Below are 21993 nucleotides of genomic sequence, written 5' to 3' on the forward strand. Positions count from 1 at the left end.
AACGTTATTTGTTGTAATAAAAAAAAATATATTTTAAAATACAAACCTAAGCTTCACTTTCAATCTCAGGATATGTAAGTTGACATCTAAACTCACAGAGGATAGATTTAGACTTAGATTTAGTTGACATTTAAACTAACAAAGGGTAGATTTAAATGAGACATTAGGAAGAAGCTCTTCGCTGTGAGGGTGGTGAGGCACTGGCACAGGTTGCCCACAGAAGCTGTGGCTGCCCCATCCCTGGCAGTGTTCAAGGTCAGGCTGGATGGGGCTTTGAGAAACCTGCTCTACCGGAAGGTGTCCCTGGCTGTGGCAGGGGGTTCAGAAACAGATAAGCTTTAAGGTTCCTTACAACCCCAGCCATTCTGCAATTCTATGATTTTTTACATCATCTCAGAGTCTGTAGTACTAAATTATGCTACAGACTGTTCCAACATAGCACAAACACATAGCTTATTTATGATGGTTACATTTAAGGTAGAATACTTACAGGAAGGGCAACAAATTCTCCCAAAGAAGCTCCTGACATCTCAGAAGCTAGAAGGAGGGAGAACAGACATCCATCTACTGTTCCAAAATCCTTGTGATAATTTATTTATATTTATACCAGACTTCGAGGAGCATTAAAGGCACAATTAATTTAAAATGGTATCTCGCTTTCTCCTCATGCCTTCATCTTTCAGTTCTTAGAGAAAATTGTTCACTATCCTAAAAAAAAAAAAAAAAAAAAAAATCTGGAAAAGAAGAAATAAACCAACTGATGTTGGTTTATGTTGGTTTATTTACTTTACCCTCTAACTTTTTTTGCTGGTAAAATCAGGCATGTTATTGCGGTGCATTCTGCAGGTTATATTAATAGCATTTACAATTCCCAGTAGGTTTAGCAGCAGCAGCTATTCACAAAGATGTCTGCCCCCAGTAATCACGGTTCACAAGTAGGCACATTAACATAAACCAAATATCATTAATATAGATGTCCAGCTGTGAGCAGAGTTGATTTGAGGGGAGGAGAGGATGTGAGGGGGGGTAGGAGGATGCTATAACCATACCACTTCCTCAGTGACTACCTACTTACCAAGGACTACAACTCAGAGGAGCTTCACAGGCAAATGAAGCAGTAACTCAAAGCTGTTTCCTTATGAATTGGCAGAACTGTCAGAGATCATGGCAAAAGTATTACACCATTTTTAAATAGAAGTAGATTCAAAAATAGATTTAAGAGCACCCCTGCTGTTGGATCCTACTTAATGATTCGCTATTCAGAAAAAAAACTTTGAGCTAGAACAGTTCCCTAGCACAAAACAAGAGGTGAAATAATCAATCTGCAAGCCTGGAGAATCTTGAATATATGAAGGATTGCAAATGACCTAAGTGAAAACACGTGTTGATCCTCTGATGTTCACATTTGAAAATCAAATAAACAGCATATATGGGAAATAGCTGTTGAAAATCAAAAATGATGAAGGCAGAAGAGGAGTAAGATCTTCCAGAGATTCCAGAGACCTTTACCTACACGTTATTTCAGTGTGTGCACATGGATCTCCTCAAACAATAACTGCATGTACAAAAAGTCATTATCAACTTCCAAATTTCTTATTACATACCTGGGATTGACATAGAGTTAAAAAAAAACCACAACAAAAACAACCCTACTACAGCTCAGATACCATTTCTACAGTCCTCAATTTCATTTTTCAACTTTTTTTAAGCGCTTCAGAAAGAATTTCAGTTAAAAAATTGGGGAAGAAAGGGAAGCAAGTAGAAGATGAATTCTGATCTGACATAACATTAAAAGGACAGATAAAAAGGTAGACAATAGCACTGCTTCTTAAGCTGAGGGAACAAATCTTTAAATACTGTTTCACACATCTTTTAGCAAGGTAATTACCTGGATAAAAATAAGGAAGCCTGCCATGAGTCACAGCAGTTCAGATGTGAATCAATCCATCAAGCAAGTTCACAACCAGGACAGGTTTTTTTTAGAACTTACAGCTACTTTTCAAACACATTGTACTTTAATAAGACCAGAACAGGGTAATGCTTTCCAACCTGAACAGGTGCTTGTCACATTCAAAGAGGAGATCAGAATTCAAGAATTGGTGTTCATAGATGTTAAAATCAAAGAAGAAAACGCAGGTTCAGAGCTATTTGAGTCCACGTTTGTCCATAGTGAGTTACTTCTCAAAGTTCACAGTTTGGCTTCACAGAAACCTCAGCGCTCGAAACACAAGAGAACTGAAGAGTTAAAACCCCTCAGGTTATTACCATGGAACACTGCCTTTCTGGTACATAGCTGTCACATGTTTTAGAACAGCCACTGGAAAACAGCAGTTAAAATGGTTATTGGGTAGAGGGAGGAAAGCATCACATACTTCAGCTATCTGCCAAGGAGCAAAGATCAGACTTGATCAATAGTATTTCTAGGATAGCAGGGTGGCAGTTGCTGAGGGAACCTTGTACCAGTTGTATCACCTTTGAGAACTTCTGTATTTAATTAATGGGGTTTAACCACCACAATTTTACTTCCATGTATCTGAGTTTTAACATTTCCAGTCAACCTAATATGAGGGTGGGAAAAACACAGAGGGTTAGGAGCATTTTAGAAAATACTGTGAACCTACACACCCATTAGAAAGGATTTATGTTTAATCATTCTATTTCAAACAAAAAATATGCACTTGTGAAATGAAATTAAGTGACAGGCATAAAAAGAATGTCTACTGGAAGCATTCACCTCATGCATTAACAGGAACAAATCATCATAGGTAAAAATATCCTTGGAGTTTCCCACCCCCCAAAAGGAAAATAATACATTTTAAAAGGCTATCGTTATAGTGATCTTTCGAAAGCAAAACCAGAAGTGCATCCAAATGGCCCCACTGGATCTTTAATGAGAAAGTGCTGTTAATGCATATGGAATAACAGCGCATGTGGTCATTTGGCCACCAACCCAAGCAGCAGCTGTCAACTTAATCCTATTGACTGTCTTCAAAAGGCCATTTAAAAAAGAGGCAGAAAACCATAGCAAAATATACGGAATAAGCAGGTTTTGGAACAAACTTATGAGTATGCAATTTCATATAAACATTTCCAGAACTGCTGATGCACATGGGTTTTTGTTGTCCAGCCTTCAGGCTATTGTTACAGGACAAAAACATGGCTTTAAGGTGGGACACATCAACTATTTCTCTCAGAACAGAGGTGTTAACTGTCAAGCTTTTGACACAGCTCAATGATCTATAGCTTTTATTTCCCCAAAATGCAAGCTCTAGAAGAGAACTGGTGGGCATAATTTCAGTATATGGATGTAGCAGCACTTCACCTTACAAGAGGCCCAAATCAGTCAATGACAGGTCAGGTATCTGAGCAAAAAGTGTGATTTGTGTTTTACAGCTCAGTGTGGTTCCATGGGAAACGCAGAGGACACTTCCACATGCTCCAGGACTTCCTCCAGGGAACAACCCAGTTGCTTGGACAGGATATAGAGCTCAGCAGCCAAACATCTCTTTTACCTGCACTCTGCCAATTGCTTAAAGCTTCAGTCACAACTGTCACTTCCACATGAATGCAAGAGCAAAGTTGGCGTTGTTACCTGCTATGCAGAAGCGGCATAGCCAACTCTGCTGCATTAATACAGCCTGCAAAGGGGAGAAAGTCAGGGGTCAGAAGCTGGTTATCTTCTCTATCTCGTGAGAAGGCTACTGTGCGTAAGGGCACAACGTTTAAGTTCAGCAGGATGGGTCATTGCACCAAAAAAAAAGAAGGTTTTGAAAGGAAAATTAAGGAGTAAAAAAAACATTTAAAAAAATGCTATTAAATTTTCACAGACAATGGAATACTGAAAGGGGTGTGCAAAGACAGGTTAACTGCTAGAGATAAGCCCACCTGCATGGTAGACACAGACATTCCCATGAAAATCAATCCCAAGTAATGCCACCAACCTAAAGCTGATCACTTACAAAGTGAATCCAAATCACTGAATTCACTTCCAAAGTACATATGGTTACCCTCAAATAGCTAGGTGCAGTGCTCTTTAGAATAAATAAAACAAGTCAGATTTTTCCTTGACAGACAGGAATGCAAGGAGAATGGTGCCATGCAGAATTGTAATGCTCTTCACTTCTTCAGGGGTGTCAAGGATAGGGGTCAGATGGGGAAAGGTTGGGAAAGGACAACCTTCCAAACACAGAACGAAAAAGTGATGTGCAGTTAATGGGATGCAATCCAAAACAACCAAAATCAGGACAAAAGAATCACCCTATAAAATAATATTCCAGCAAGCATACCACATCTCTCCACAGCAGTGAAGCAGTGCTGCAGCAGTTTCTCTGCCCTCTGTTCTAGACTCTTAAATCCCTTCACATAGGGAGGAGGACAAGCAAACTACCACTAAATACTTGGGAAGAATACACCTCCCTACCAGGTGTATCCCTCCTCAGAACAGATAGCTGATTGCTTTACCAACACTTTAAAAGCTAATTTCTACCTGTGTTTAGATGAAGGGCAGACGCGGCCAAATCAAAGTAAATTAGCCTGGTTTCAATTTTTGCTCTTTGGATGCATTTATATAGCATGCAATAATCTTTACAATGCATTAACTACTTCACTTTTATTACATGTGCTATACTTAAATGCATGATTTTATCAGGGCATTTGATAAAACCAGAAAATAATGAAAAATATTTGAAGTTGGTTTGACTACACGTGCCACTAATTAAAAAGCTTCCAAAAATGTCTTGAGTTACGCAGTCGTATGAAGGAACTACTATGGACAGTTAGGGAGCTGAATCAATCACTTGCAGCTGGTCACAAAGCTGTCAGAGTTTCAGTATAAGTACAACTGTGCCAAACTTCATAAGAGAAGCTTTTCTTTTCCCCATCTTCTTCTGGTTTTCATCGCTGAACAAACCAAGTAAGAGGAGTAATTGTAAAGAAAATACCATTTGTTCCAGAAGAGGCTACTGTTGTTTAATACCACTTTCAAGCAGTGAACTTTCACAAACTCGTTCCAAGTGCTTAGCTCATGACTTCCGTGAAGCTGTTCAAATTTAATCCTTTGGCAACAAATATATACACTATTTAAGCATCTTTTTTTAATCCTTTGTATACAAGCAGATGGCACACTTAGATCTTAACAAGTTATAGTCATGTATTTCCCTAATGTAACTTTCAAATTTGAAATTTCCCTGTCCTGTTCTCTACATCCTCGAGCTGAACGTTCCCTCAAAGTTCCCACAATCCACGCCAATAAACCACGCTGAAAATAGATTAACCTTTTGTCTAGTCTTATCACTAAGAACCTTTGTACAAAATTATACAAAAAGCACAACAGAAAGTACAGCGTATCTCTTGTAATATAGAGAACATTAAGTACAGAAGAGCAAGAAAATTACCATAAATGCCATGTAATTCACAGTATTGAACCTGATTTTTAAACGCTAACAGCCACAGGTGTTCTCAGAACTTTGCATGCTTTTAGCAGCTTTTATTTATATCAGTATAGCTGAATAAGATTCTGCTATCATGTCATACTCCCTCCTCTGACATAGAAAAGCTAGAATTGGATACTTAGGTAAGATTTCTTATATATCAGATTACTTTTTTAATTAACATTTTGCAAAATACTTCTTTATTGAATGTTTGTCAGTCTGGTGTCACGTGTGTGCCGCCCCTGCCACTGCATTCCGTTTGTGTGTTTTACACTTTTATGTCACCTGTGTGGGCTTTGACACCTACTAGGACCAGCACTAACACTATTACCCTCCAGTCACCTGCTCTACAGCCCACAGCAGACAGATGGCCTGCTCATGGAGCAGCCCCTGGAGGACTGTGATTTTTAAGCAAATACATAAAAACTAAAAATCAAAAATGTTGCGGAGCAGTTTCAAGAACAAGCACGAAGCAGAGGCTGTAACCTGACCTTCACTGAGTCTTCCCAGCTTCTAAAAAAACAATTATTAGGGCTAAGGGCTCTAACTTAACCCTTCTGTATTCCTTACTTTTTAACTAAAACTACTTATAACAACGATATCTCCTAAGAAACATACAAGTGATATGTATACAACTCTTTGGTGAAGACTGGTAGGTGCAATTTTATTAATACCTTTACCTCCCAAAATAATTATTCCCAGTGCAATCTTACAGTCAAGACATTTAAAACAAACAACAGAAAAACCCACCAAACACCCCAGCTTTGTAGTTTTATCATTGTTTATGCCAGAAAATTAAGCCAGAGTCAAACTCATGAATGCCCTCAATCATAACCCACTGATTTGAACAGCTTTGCAGCAGGCTCAAACTGGGAAACAGAATGAAGTGAGGAAGTCCCTCTTGATAAGGTTTTCATTAATGGCAATTTGAAACACTATCTTTTCCAACTGCTGATAAAAATATTTGCACAGCCAATGTGCTTATGTTGTGGTATCCCATACAACCATACTAGGTGATATGTGGAATACAAACCAGCAAGTTTAACTACTGGTTATAATTCAATTTCTCACAGAGCAGAGATGAAATATTTTCTTCCATTACAGAAGACTTCATTTACTCCTAGGCTGACATGCTTCATTAATTATTCTTTGTAGAGAAGTGACTAATTACTATTTTAGTTGATGCCAACTTTGTAATTTTTCTACAAGTGTATTTTCTTACTAGATATTTCCCTGCCCCAAGCATGTATCTTTCCACAGGGAGATAGAGGGATCACTAGTCACAACAGGCAGGACTCCAAGCTGTCACTGGATGGTCTCCAAGAATTAGAGCGGCACATATAGAAGCATACAAGGGAGTTAAGAAGCTGAAGGGCTCCCTGTGCATACATGTTTCTCTGAGGGAAAAGGCTGCAGCAAGTTGAAACTACTTCTGCCATACGGTTTTCAGTTAACTGGACTACCCAAACATGATTTATACTTTCCCTGTAACCTCTCGAGAACAGATAAAGGGACGAAAAAGTCTTTTTGATGTAGTTTTCAGAGCTCTAACGTAAAACTATGAGTAGTAGAGCATGTTATTAGCCTAATAAAAGAGAAAAACGACTTTAAAATGCTGCATTTTAAAGCAAGCTGGCATGCAGTTGTCATAAGGGAGACTGGAAAAAGCTGAGGGTCCTGAAAAGCAGCACATCTGGTAAGCAAGTATGTTACAGAAGAACTTTTCTTGTTCCAGTGTTTTCACAGTCACCGTGAGTCAACATAAGATGTTATAAACAAAAGCAGGCTTCCTTAAGACCCTAGGTTCTCTCACAATTAAAGAGGAATTCACAACCACACTCAAACCCCCAAACAATCTGGAACCAGACAAGAAAATTAAGCACACTGCTGACTTTCAAAACACACTCTAAGAAGTTCCAGGCCAAAAGCGTTAAAGCTACTTTCCCAGGGATTTTCACGGCAGACCACACTCAAGTTCCTCCACTCATCTCCCAGCCCCCAAACCAAAGGACACTCGCAGAAGGCACCTCTTGACTACTATTACAAAGAAAGACATTAGAGTAAGTTTATCTGAGCCAAAACACTCCTTTCTAGTTCCTACTTGGGAACACTTTCAAGGAATAACTTTGCAGTCATTTGCTAACCTAAATAATTCATCAGTCCTCTCGCTTTTCATCACTTTGCAGAAGAAAAGAATGAAGGACTGCTTCAGCTCAGCAACAACCAAATATCAAACCGTGGCCTCAGGAAGGAGATTCAATCATTAGTGTTAGAAATTTTGCAAATGAAAAAATATAACGCAAGAAGCAGCTTGTCGTTAAACTCCATACTAAACTTGTGAAATTCCTACCTTTTCATGACAATGTACTTATCCACTGACTATAAAGACTGAGGTTCATTCAGGCAATGTACCTACTCCATTTCTTACACACAGCCCTACCCTAGTCCCTACCAGAAATATAGGCATTCAGTCCTTCATATATCTGTATTTCCTTCTATCTGGCAGTTGGCCTTCACTGTGGTAAAGAATTTCTAAGTAAGTCACATAATTAGCACCACTTTGGCTGTTAATTAACCTTGTAAAAGAAGAACAGAATAACAAGGAAAATGTATCTTGATGCTTCTGCCTGCACTGACCCTTGCTTGTTACAGGTCATTTTTATTGCTTCTTACCTAATAAAAAACCCATGACAGTGCAAATACACACCAAAGCAGTTGCCACCTCACTTCTGCAACCACACCATACAGTATGCAAACTAAGAACCCGGCATTTTGAGCAGGCACCCTGTGATGAGTCATTGCTTCCCAGCCATGCTACCTGTCACTGTGCTCTACACAACATCAGGTCATGAAATCTTCAGGTCAAATGAGATCATTCCAACAATCCCTCCTTTCTTGAATTATTCATCCTACTTTTACAAGCTATTTTGCCCAAAAAGAAGTGGTGTCAGGCAACATAGTGGGCAGTGTAGTTATAATATATAAAAAACAAGGGGGTAGGGGGCTTTTGAGAGCATGTATAAAACACACGTACTTCAGTAGAGGCAGTAAGGGGTCCCACAGTGCAGAAGGCTCAACTCCAGCAGACATTTCCTGCAGACACATTCATTGTTTCTTTGGGTCCAGTTAAGTGTGCTGACTCCTACCACAAGACCAAGCTTCAGGCCTAGAAGATTTATTTCTGCTTGTGGTCATTCAGAAAGCAAAGAGCCAGTTTTCTATAGAACCTACTCCAGAGTGACAGTTCCAAATGACTTTGCAACACCTCCAACCAGCATGGAGAAACGCACTGCTAATACCAGTATGGCAAGCTTCCAGGGAAGGAGAGCTGAACTTCTCCTCTGACAGTCTCCACAGACACCGCTGGCATTGCTATTCCTCCTGTCATTCGAACAGATACTATTTCTTTGGCTTATGTAAGTTCCAGAGAAGAACGTTATAGAAGGAAACGTATCTCACTGCTCCCCCATGTAAGGGATTGGATGTTGAGACAGGAAACCAGTGTGATACCCTAAATACTTACGGTATTTTTTTACAGCCACTGCAACAGCTAAAGAGACTTTCAGAGCAACCTTAGGTTGAACTACAAAGATATCATCAACAGCTTTTTAACTCAAGTCTATTCCTCTGTAAAATTCTTCTACTTGTGGGCACAGAACTACAAACCATGGTACTTCTACTTTGATAGTTATTCGTAGTTGTTCTTTAATTAGATATGCAATAAGTTTAACACTTTAATGATTACTAACACAGTTTTGGCACATATGCAGAACACTGGAGGAACTTTATTAACCTTCAGACGAGGAAACCTCATAACTAATCTGTTCTAGATTAGGTATGTTACTAGTTATTAGTTACCTATTAGTTCTCATAACTAATGCAAACTATGAAAAATATTGCTTTTTTTTTTAAGAATCTGTGGCTTGTTAAATGTTGTAAGTTTTTTTAAAAAGCAAAAAAAAAGCCAATTCACAATGTGCAAAGCCAAAGTCCTCTCAAAAATAAAAGATGCGGCTGCAGCCTGCTCTGTTTGCCCTTCCAAGATGACATATTGCATATACTTGACCAAAAAAATTTTTTGCATCTCTAGGTGTAGAAAAACCACAGAAGGTATTCTCTCCCCTCTCTTATTCACAGTATTAGTTTAAGATTATAGATGCTGGGAGAGTTCCTTCCTGTGCTCTACAAAGGTACAGCAGGTTAAAAAAACCAAACAACCCAGGAGCCAATGTCTTGAAGTCATTGTAAACAGAGCTCCATGGGGTAGCTGGTTACCTGTTGGCTTTTGGCTGATCCCTGACTATGAAGCTCTGAAGTTCATTGGAAGAGGTTTGCTGTTCACAAATACATCTGATCTGTGATATCTTAACCATTTTTGTCCTTCTCGTTCTCACTTCAGTGATTTATAGATCCCTTCTTCATCTTTCTTTTGCTCTTGTTATGAAGACCTTCAAAGAATTCCCCTTTTGAGCTCTATTTCTTCTGGAGTAGATTGACTTGACTATGCACATCCCTAACTGCAAAAATTATAATTTGTTAAACTTCTAGTAAAAGTAAAGTAAAAATAAAAGTAAAAAATAAAAAGTAAAAGTAAAAGTAAAAATAAAAATAAAAAGTATAGTAAAAGATTAGACCAATGTCTATGGACAGTTCTATTTTAATAGACTTCTCAGTCTGTGATCCAACTAGTGTCAGAAAATAATCTTTCAACAGCTGTGTGCTTGTGGATGGAAAGAAACAGAACACAGCATCATGGGGTAGAAGTGGAAGGAAAAAAAGAGATGAGCTGGGTGGTTACTGTAGGATCAGGAGCAATGCAGGACGTTAATGGCATTTGCAACCTTTCAGGTGACAGACAAGTGAGAAGAAAAAGTGCTCTTCTACAAGTCCTCCTTAACACTGAAAATTACCTCCCCCAGAATGAAAGAACACTATTAAAAAAAAAAGGCAACAGATACAGCAGAGCCATAAAACAGAATATTGCTCCTGGAGCTGAGACAGGAGCAAAAGAAATGAAAGCTATCAGGCAGTACCAATACATGGTTCTAATTTGGCAAAGAGACTGCACAGCAACACATTATGAAGCATATGACCACTTTCAACTGATCCTCATGCTTTAGCAAACATTAGCAAGAACCAAACAGAACTCTGCAGTTACAAAGGAACTGAGGCAAAGGGGGAGGGAATTCCATTAACATGCTATATCTGAAGTGTCCTTGTACCATGACTTGGGATGTTTCACTAATTCAAAGCAATGAGTAATAATGTAACCAGAAAAATAATGTTAGCATTTTGTTTTTCTTCACCTGCTTATTTTATGCGTGCTCTCCCTTCATTTTAGCCTACCAACAATACTTTGTGGGGTGATGCTGGTGAGAGAATGAAGTATTAGCAGAGGCAGAGTAAAAGCAACAGACACCAGACAGAGATCTGAGACAGGAAAGAGACATTAATGCTTAGGATGAAAAGAAAGGCGTTGCATAGACTACCTGACCACTATCATGAGCAATGGACACAAGAAGCAGATGACCTAAATAAAGGACATGGAAGGAGAGAATACAAATTACCCCTAACATCATACAAAACTGTGTCTGCAGCAATGGATTTAAATGACTGCATTATGCATTAGTTACAGATTATGTTAGTATATAAATAACTACAGAACTTCCTGAAAGGGGGTTTGGTTTGTTATTTCTTTTTTTTCTTCCCAGCTCAGCTGTCTATGACTCAAATTAAGTCCTTCAGCTATAAGTTAGGCAGATCCTTGGTCTCTTGTGCTGCTGGCTGCTGGATGACCATGTTCCTGAATGGAAGGTTCAACCTCCCTCCCCGTTTAGAGGTTCCAGTACAGCTGGAGCTATCAAAATGTAGGACAAACAGCAAAATTTTTACATGAAACGCTGAATTCCTCATGATTGCCAGAATTTCTGTAAGCACTAAAAAGGCTCATTTTGGCCTCAATGCTTTAACTACTGCAATTTCATTCTCAGTTTGTCATGCTGACTAGAATCCTTGCTTGTGCCCTCTTCTCTTCCTTCCTTAAGGTAACATTATCTTTGCTTTCCTGAAGTTTAAATAAATAAATAAATAATGCTGATGTACTTGTGTTTTCTTCCCTGTATGGGATGGAAGTACAGGATTTCAGCACAAAGTGAGAGTGAACCTCAAGTATGACTGCAGAATGACCAAGAATAACTTATAAGCAAATGCTCATCAGCTGGAATTAGGAAGCCCATTAAGTGACAGTTCATTGCTTTAGAGTATGGAAACATTAAATATTTAGTATGGCTTCACAGCAGTTCAGGACTCAGTCAGAAATAAAATAATCCACACAAACAGGCAAAGTTATGTACAAAACCTAACATTCACTAAGTTCTCCTAACATGAGTCAGTTCATAATTAAGAGGCATTCTCTTCTACTTCTTTCTTCTCCATCCCCATAACAACATTAGCTTAAGCAAAGTGTTAGAATAGGTAGACCTTTGCTTTACACTTCTCAAATATAGTTCCAGTAATTCTGTGAGAAAAGCATTCACGTGTTCAGGCTGTCCTAAATAGGGCGGCTTAGTCACGTATACAATCTATTTACTAGTATAGTCCACTCAATTCACATATACACATTACTGTAGAAACAATCAATGAAAATCTAAGGTTATATTCAATTCACAGTAAAGATAATCTCATTATTACAGGAGAGAAGACATTACATGCTTCAGCTAGCAAGTAGTTCCTCAATCTACAAGGATGCTAAGGACCAACTATTTTGCCCCCGTTTCATTTGCATATCACTGCTGGTGCTTCCTGTTTAACTCTCTGCACCCACTCAGGTGGCTACCAGTCTTACCTTCCTTTCTGTCCCACCTACTCAGTCCCACCACTCTTGTATTAGCTCTAGGTTTGTGCTGAAATGGATTGCTGCTGTACAATTCATCAACACCTGAGCAATCACAACTGAAGTAACATGGTTAAAATGGTATATACCCACCTCTTGGCACTGCCATTACAAAGGACAGGAAGAATAACATTCCCTGAAATTTCAGAGCTTAAATATTAAGATTCTGTCCTCATCTGCACAAAGGATAACACCAAGACAGCTTATTCTAGATTCATCATCAAATGCCAGATTAGAACTTGTCCTCTACCTCCAACAAAGGAAAACAAACCCCCCAACACTCAGCACCGTAAGATCCCTCCCAGCACTCAGCAATGGGCGGCTTTGTTTATTTTTTTATTGATGTGAAGTGTTTTGTGATCTGTATTATGAGACAGGTTATTTAAACACAAACATTATAAATAACTTTGAAACAGTCACTCGCTGTAACTAAGGCAACGAGTCTCCCACTCAGTTTCCAGAAATAGGAATAGAGGAACAGAGGTAAGAACAAAATAAAGAAGTTGGCAGGAGCAAGAAAACAAATGATCAGGTATTAGTTTGACCTCAGGAAGGCCCAGCTGACCAGAGAGAAATAAAAGGTGCAGCACCCGAGAAGCAAACTAGCTGATAAAAACGAAGCGGAGGATGTGAAGTGTGGAATACCAAAGATATTTGATTTCAGTCATCTTATTCCACAACCCATTTCAGTGAATGAAAATAGTGACAGAAATTTGGGAATGTAACAATCCACATCAGATAGCAGATTGCTAGTTCAGTCTCAACAACTGTTAGTTTCCTACAGGAATCACCGACTTCCTTGTGAATGCTAAGGAAGTCTCTTCGTCATAGGCAAGTGCACATTTGCCTAATTCCCACCCCCACTCCCCCCAGTATGTGCCTCGAATGGTCACAAACCTTCAATGGTATCTACATGAATAGACCTTTATACCCCCACAGAAGGCCATAGAGTTAACAGGATCTGCCTTGAGGATCTGACTGCAGAATCAAGGCTCGCTTTGTTTCTCCCCCACCTTTTATTCTAAAATAAAGAAGTTTATTTTCTTGACTGAGAACTGCTCACTCACAAGTCAAAAGTTCCTGCGTTATCATCAGGCAATCTGATCCCCCAAAATGAACATGTGGTAGAATCAGGTTTTCTCAATACGTTCTAATGGAAGGGCTGGTAATTACTTCATATAACAAGATAAATGGAGTTCAAGTTACTCAAAGTTGTCCACCAGTTAAAGAAACTTATCTTGTCAGTACATGTGGGTTCTTAGCCTGGGAACATGGGAATTAACAGTAACACTTAACGTGTCTTGGTAAGTATTACAACTTCCTAACGTATTTATCTTGTATACAGTTAAAACAGATTAGATGCAAATTTTAGGAAGAAGGTGTGATGGGGAATAGAGAACAGAGTGGTTCTCAATTTCGACAAGTTTCCTGAAGAAATATTTTTTAAGGAATAGTAACTTTAAAGTAACTTCTACCCAAAAAAACCCCCAAACACCACAAACCCACATCTCATTAGCTTATGTCTGAACAGAATTTATAGAGCAATACCACATAATTCCATTCCTGCCATACCCCTCCTTCATTGAACAGCAGCAATTCCTTTTCATCACCGCAGGAGACCATTCCTCCTCTAAGTGTAACAAGGAACTAGTTGGGACATTTATTCTTGGCATGAATTCTAAAAGAATGAACTCTAACTCTGGCAGTAATGAAAATAGCAACCATAGAGGCATTCAGAGCGTTCACTATGACACTGCAAACATTTGTTTAACTGCCAATTGAACAAGATCCATCTTAGCTAAGCGAAAGATATAAATGGGCAATAAAGAAGTCAGTGCTCTTACTGTTCAAGGACTTTCAAGATAAGTGGTCACTCTAATATCCTCATGTAGTTGTTCATATGTCAATCCCTTCCACTCACATCTGATTCTGGGAATAAATGCATTGCCCCAAGCAGAGTTACTAGTCACACAGAAAAATCCCATACAAATTCTTTTTCAATGTTCATTATTGTGAGCCCTAAGATATCCTCCTATTACATATTTCAGATTCAGAGAAAACAGGAAATGTATAATTAAAACTATGATATACCAAAAGAAAAAAGAAAACAAAGCTTTATCAACTATCATGACACTGCATCCAATGAGCTTTGTCCCAAATAGTTCTATAGCTGCAAAATTAAAGAAAAATTGAGGCAGTTTTGATCAGAGCTTCAACCAGTTCAACAAAAGCACACTGAAATGTAGGCTTATGCTAGCCTAGAAGACAACCTGTAGGCACATACACAGACAAGGTTTGTAACAGAGAAGCAACAAATCCCTCTGTTGTTAGGCAATCCAAATTTCACCTACCCACTAAGAAAAACTAAACTGTCAATTACTCCTTCAGCACAAGAGAGACTAATTCACAACCCTTTAAAGTGAAAATTTACTTGTTCTGGGAAACAGATGGTGTACCTGGAAGCTATAAATAGGAAAAAAAACAGAAGACACTTAGCCATTCACAGTTAGCTGTGCAGAGTTGAGAGGGCTTTACACAGGACACCAAGGCATATTGTTACAGAGACTCTCAACTCATCCCTTCCCCCCCCCCCCAAAAAAAAAAAAGACCTGATAAAACACTGGTGAACCTTCACCTAAACTTTGCCTTCAATGCAGCTGATTTCAGGAGAGTACCACAGTGTTTCTGGAAGAAGCAAACTTTTACAGCTTCCCTCTCACCTGCCATTTGAGTAGTTAAAGCAGCTTCTAACCTAGAAGTACCTGGTATACAAGCACCAACCTATAAAGACAGTAGGAAGGCAAACAAACTGAAGAGCAAATACCTTAATCGTAAAGTACACTTACTATATTTTTCATCTCACAATATTTTTCATCTCTACCTTGAATAACTTCACCTTCAGTGACAGCACTTGGAGGTTTGCTTCCTTGTTTTTAAACGTTTCTGTTCAAAGTTGCACATCAAACCAAGAGCAACAAAAGCAGTCTACAGCTTCTACCTTGACACTTGAATGATTGCTCTTTCTACGCCAATTAAAGTTTGTTCAGAATTACAGGTAGGAACTTTGCTCAATATAGTTCAATTTAGCCTCAAAAGCAATTTTTGCAAATACGACCTATGGGGTTTTTTATACCTATATACTCTGAAAACAAATGTGAGTCACTTTGGAAAGTGCACCTTGGATAACTTCAAAACATTGAAAGAAACTCCTACCTCATAGGGTTGCAGAGCAATAAGGCTCAAACAGCATTAACGCAAGTTGCAGATAATGTACTTGCTGGCTATTTGTTGAACCCAAGGAAAGACCTACTCTTCTCAGTGCACAGAAAACCTTTATTCTGAAAGTCAAGCATATCAAATCAGCCTCCATAGATAACCAAATATTTGAGCTTCACAAACACCTTAAGCATCCATAGGATCAAAGTTTTGTTTATCAGTGCACTAAGTAAATTAAATCAACTGCAAGCGGAACCCGGGACTTCACCCTCTGAGCTCGTCTAAGACCCTCAGAGCAGAGTTTCTCACCTCACTGTAAGCTCACAAGTACTGCTTTTACACCAGCTTGCAGTAACTTCAAAAACTAAACTAAATAAAGTGTAAGAAAATAACAAGCTGCTTGTATGCCCTAAGACTGCCTCTCCTGGGCATAATCCGGACATGGAACTAAGTAATGCATTACCAAAGAACCAAATCAACAGGTTTATGTTGATTTTGAAAAAAAAAAAAAAAACAAAACAATAATCTTGAGAACTATATTAAAGTAACAATTTATTTAGTAGAAGTTTTGTTACAGAAAGTTATTGATCTGGCTGTTGTAGACGGAACTAGCAAATCACTTCCTACTAGCTGAACAGTACAACCAACAGAGCAGCCTTTGCACTCGCAAATGAAACCCAGCTACCACTTTAAAGACAGACTTACTACAGGGATTACAAACACACATGACAATTTACTTTATTCTAAATGAACACATCACTGTGAAGCAAAGTATATGGTTCAAGCATGCAAGAAGCGTAATTCATGAAATACCAAACACCTCTACTTTCATATAGTACCACAGAGTGGTTTTTATAATGAGCAGGTGGTATTATAATCTTAGTGCAGCATCTTGTCCTGAAGTCAATACATCTCTCAGCATACTGCAGAACACTGACCTGGAGGAATTCTCTTCAATTAACAAAACTGAGATATTTCATGGTAATTCCTTGTGATTTTTGGCATTTTTAAAGAAAATAATTTTAACAGAATTTAGTTTGCAAGAACAGATTTATCAAGAAACCAACACTCATCCAGCAGAAATACAGGTGCTACTAAAAAAAAATCACTCCCTCTACAAAAGCTTCTTCAAAACTAGCGCTTCACTCCCTCCTTTCCCTGCCCCTAACACCGCCCCTCTGAGTGAAAGAATATTCCAATTCCCGGTGTATCAATGCACCTTTACATGTCCATGAAGTTTTTAAAGCAGTCCGCCTCATACTTCTGGATTAAAACCTGCGTTACGACAGAAGCCAAAATCCTCACACGCATTACACTGTCAGACCAGTGGTCCCACACAGTGCAGCAGTCTACCTCAGCATCAGCCAACAGCAGGATCCTTCCCAGAAGAAGAGTTCTAAAATACAGTCATTTCATGTTAACATACTGAGGATGGGGGTTTTGTGAGTTATTTCACAATGATTACTTGCAGAAGAGTTGTATTCCTTGGCTCTAACAGAAGGACTTACTTAACAGGTGAACAAGTGTTCATTCCTGTGGAGAGCCTCACGTTGAACAGTAATGAAGCCTTACAAGAAACCTAACCCAAAGACACTACATGTATTTCGTTCCATTCATAGATGAGGTTGTAAAATAATACAAGACTTCACTAAGCTTGCATACAATACATCAGGATATAAAGATCCCAGACCCATATCGCTAAACATTTTTTAGAACAAAAATCAAAAGGGACCATGCAACCTGTAACAAGCCATGGATGCAGACTGCTGAAAGGACTATCAGGCAAGGACAGGCCGACACCGATCAGCATCATGAAAAGACACAGAATACCAGCTGCCAACCACTGCCAAGTTTCTAGGTGGGTTTTTATCCTGTAGTGCCTTTTTTGGGGGGGTGGGGTCTCCAAGCATTACAATCAGTTATCTGGAGCACCAAGGAGACCAGCAGCAGGGTGTGTGAGCTTTTACACTGAATTTGGTCTAACCCACATGCGACCATGAGAAAATACATTTCCTAGCAAGCACCTTTCTACAGGCGGCAAACTGGCAGAGCAGACCCTCCCACCTTTGTATCTCGGCACTGTACAGGAGACAATAGGTAGGACCAGGGGAACCACCAGAGGAGGACAGGGCAGCCAAGACAAGTATTTTTCATGAGCAGGGATGGAAACCGAAGGAAGAGGCTAGCAAACAAAGAAGGGTGTGATGTGATGAAAGCAACCACTGAAAGCACGAGAAACCTTCTTGTTTTCAGACGGAGAGCGCGTACTCGGGAAAGGTTTGTCAACACCATGGAGGAGGCAAAAGACACAGCAGCAGAACAAAAGATTCTTAAAGGCCTGAAAGGGAAAGGTGGTGCGTGAAGGGACAAGGAGGCGGCTCTCGGGCACGGGAAACTGCGACCGGCTGCACTGCCTCGGCCCGGCTCCGGATCCCGCAGGAGAGGAGCCAGCTCCCGCTGCCGGGCACGCCGCCTCCCACCGCGACTACCTAGCCGCCGCAGCCGCGCGGCTCCAGCCGGTCCCCTCACGCCGGACAGCCACTGGGGCCCAGGCTGCCGCAGAGACCTTCCCGTTCCCACTACACCGGCGAGGGGAGCACGCAGACCCTCTCGTTACCCCTCCCGGGCCTGTCCCGCTCCCCTGGCGGGAAACGCGGCAGGGACCCCAGCTGGGGCAGCCCCACACGGGCAGGGCGTCCTCTCGTCTTCCCTCCCTCCGCTCCGGATCCAGCCCGCCTTGGCACCGGGAGGGGAAAGCAGCGCAGAGGGCGGGAGGGCTCCGCAGCCACCTGTTAGGCCCGATACCTGCGCTGGGCGGCGGCTCCCGCCAGCACAGCGGGGCCACCGAGGGGGCACCGGCGACCGCACCAGGAGCACATGGCGCCTGCCGCCGCCGGGTTGGCGCCACCCAGCCCGGTCTCCGCCGGGCCGCGGCAAGCAGCCATGCTGCCCGCCCTGCCCGCCGCCTGTCACACACACACCGTGGCGAGGAGGGGGCGGGGAAGGGCGCGCAGCCGCCTCGCCCGGCGGCACCGGGAGGGAGGGAAAGGGAGAAGAGAGAGCAGCCGGCGCCGCGCACCCACCTGCTCACGGAGTTTGAGGAACACCATGGCGAGGCCGCCACACCGACCAACCGAGCGGCCGCCGCCTCCGGCCACCACGGGCTCCGCTCGCCGCACCGCCCCCCCCCCCCCGCGCCGGCCACGCCCCCCTCCGAGCCCGCCGCGACCGCCGGCGCCACCCCGCGCCGGGGCCTCGCGCCGAACGCGCGCGGCGGGACCGCCAGGGGGCGGGGCCTGATCTAGCCACACCCCCTTCCAGCCAGCCCCGCCCATTTCCTCGCTCTCCCGGGCAGCTTCCTGAATTAACCGCCCGCCGGCATCAAAGGAGCCCGCCCGCGCCGCCCGCCGCGGCCCCGGCCCGCACCACCAAGGGCAGTGCTGATTGGCCCACGAGAGGCTGGGCGGAGTAAGGGCGGCGCTGATTGGCGAGGCGGGGTGGCAGGGGCAGATAACGTGAGGTGGGCACGGGGGAGCAGCTGTTCTCGTAGGAGCCAGGCGCAGCCGCGTCTACATGCTGGGACAAGAAAGCTCCGGGACGGAGTTTCGGCACAGCCTCGCTCGGGAGTTGGTCCGAGGCGGGAGTTCTCCGGCACCCCTAGGCCAGAGGTAGCTCTCGGCCCCAGGGAAGAGTCCGGCGCCTACTTGCGGCCCTGCGGGGTGCGGTCACCGCTGGCCAGCCCCGAGCGGGTGCGGGTCCTTTCGCTGCCGAGAGGAAAAGGCGTCACCCGCACTCACCTACGTACTGAATGTTCATCTCTGGTAGAGGATGAGTAGAGATGTCACCTGTGTGATTCTCGTGTGTTTTGAGAAGTAATTTGCAGGCTTGGTGGTAGTCTGGTAAATAGAACTGACACCTTCATAGATAAGGCTTTAAAAGCTTCTTGTGAACGGGACAAAAAGCATCGTACAAAATATAGCACAGAAATTATATGAAGTGCAGCTCTTCCATAACATAACACACAGCCCAGTGAGATGATGCTGCTGTAGAAGGCGTGTTTGCTCCTGAAACACCCTCCCCCCCAAAAATATCAAAACAAACTGAAGAGACGGCGTTTTTTTCAATCACATACTACTACAGACAGCACTAACGTGAATGATCCAAGTTTCTTGATTTGCCTGTAGCTTCAAAATTGAATTTGACTTCTCCCTAATGCTCTGCATGTAGTTAAATCTTAGAATTACCTCAGGGAAAAAGACAGCTTAATAAAGCAACTATGTGTATTCTGTGTGAACGCCCGTTTGTGAAGTTTTGCCCTCATTCATGAGCTTGTTGATTCCAGCAGGAGCCTGACACAGAAACAAACTCTCCTGATGAGGTGCAACATGATGGGCAACATGAGAAAACGAGAGTTTTCTATAGGTGTTAGCTGCCGCTAATCTTTCATTACCTTTGAATACTAGTGGCCTGATGGAGTGTGCTTAACATGTTATTATATTTTAACCGGTTCAGATCACAGTCTTTTTTCACCAGCAAGGGAAAAAGCCTTAACATTTTCACGCTTTCTAAATAAGTTTTGCTGACATCCAGATATGTCCAGAAATTGTAATTATGGTAAGTAAATAGTTAATTTCAGATAGCCCCCTTCTTCAGTACTTGTGCCTTTTACCTACTTGTTTGTTTGTGAATAGAAGCGTACTGTATGCCAATACCAAACAGGTTGATTTTGACACTATGCAAAATCGTTGAGCACTGTGATAACAACATGGTAAAGAGACTGATGGTTGTGGAAATTAGAGATAATTTTATCAATGCAGTCAGTGAAGGAGAAAATGACATCAGGAAACATTGCTTTTGTCTGTCCATAAACTAGACTGCTCCTTTTCAAAGTGAAGGGAATGTCTGGGAGCTGATGAAAGTTCTGCTTCCTCCTGTGAAGCTCATCAGTTTATGGAGTTACTCAGAAAAAAACCCCATCTACTTTCAGTTCACCTGCTAGTTAGAGCAGGTTTTGTATGTAACAAGTCATCACATCAAAACATGACACCTGGAATCACTAGAACCTCTTGCAGCTTGGAGCCAGGCACTGTTTCAGTAGGGGAGGGTGCATCTTTATTGTATTGGTTTCCCAGCTCCTTACTCCAATACTCAGACTACAGCCAAGGACAGGCCTGTTGGTTTTACTATATGTACTTAAATATGTCATCAACCAACTGAACTCTGACCCCAGATCATTGTTGGTTTTGTTTCCCCCTCCCTGTGAGTAATGAAATATGAAAACAATATGAAAAAGTTTAAGGGGTAAAACATGGAAGTTATAATGCTGATCCTGGAGATCCTGTTTCAGTTTAAGCACAAGGGGTTGCTGAGGTGGGTTACATACATGAAGGTGAATAACATAGAAGTAGGAAATTTTCTGGGTGTTGTTTCCATGATAACAATCAGTTGCATGTGGATACTTTTTCTCAAGTCATAATAGAAATTATTGTCCTATTCTTATTCTGTGTAAAACAGTCCAAGTGGTTATTACAACTGGAAAAAAATATGACAGTATCACCAACAATATCATCTGATCTGCTAATGTACCACAAGGTACATTATTTGACTGCAGAGTGATAGAAATAACAGAAATGAAACCTCAAAAGTTAAATGTAACCGTGCTGTAAGGAAGTGAGTGCTTTTTCTTTATTTATTACCCTATATTCCAGGGTAACTTCACCTATGTAGCTTTTAAATGCAACCGTGTTAGAAGGTTAGTAACTCTCGAGGCGTCCTATAAGAACAGTAACAGAATGTTTCACAGAATTCTATGAGTGTTGCCAGACAAACGTAGTGAAAGCCACAGCATTTCTGATAATGTTCAGAATATACATTCACCAAAGTTAGAGATTTCCACAACACTTTAAATGGGACAGTTTGTAAATTATTAGCAACACTGCTCTCCTTAGAGCACACTTTCAGCAGAGCACCACAGAATTTGACTGCATGGCTCCCATTAATGTTAAATCTTCACGCTGTAACTTATCCCACAGTGTGTAACACTACCCAGTGTTTTAAAGATAGGACCATATGTGCTGCACTGAAATACATAATGGGATCAAATTGAAGAGACCATGGAAACCTCATACTGGAGATGTTTTGTGAGCTCATCTGTAACATGCTCATGATTTATTTAGTTTGCCAGGAATGCCTGTATACTTAGCTCTTTCTAAACAGGTTTTCAACCCCAGTGAAGCAGGTATTTATTCTTTTTTCATTCTTATACACAAGTAAACAGGCACAGAGGTCGACAGACTTACACAAGGTCATGGTGTGAGTCACTGCTGCGCTAGGAATAGAATCCAGGGACCTGATTGCCTCTGCTCCGCTCCAAACACTGTCCTGTATTCCTAAATCAAAGCAGGGCTGAGTTTATTTTTGCACAGAATACAAGGTGTCTGAAATCAATATAATGTT

General features: G+C 41.4%; 1 protein-coding gene across 1 annotated transcript in view; it reads right to left on the minus strand.

Moving 5' to 3' along the window:
- ANKRD28 (ankyrin repeat domain 28) overlaps positions 1-18711 on the minus strand; it is a gene marked incomplete at its 5' end in the record, with an annotated part of 121099 nt that extends 102388 nt beyond the window's left edge. Inside the window, one exon of the mRNA XM_080639454.1 lies at positions 18621-18711. Within this exon, the coding sequence (XP_080495580.1) occupies positions 18621-18647 (27 nt within the window). The remainder of the gene's footprint in view (positions 1-18620) is intronic.
- Between the last annotated feature and the right edge of the window lie 3282 nt (positions 18712-21993).

The sequence above is a fragment of the Psittacula echo genome (genome assembly GCF_963264785.1).
Source record: "Psittacula echo genome assembly, chromosome: 2".
NCBI classification, from domain to species: Eukaryota; Metazoa; Chordata; class Aves; order Psittaciformes; family Psittacidae; genus Psittacula; species Psittacula echo.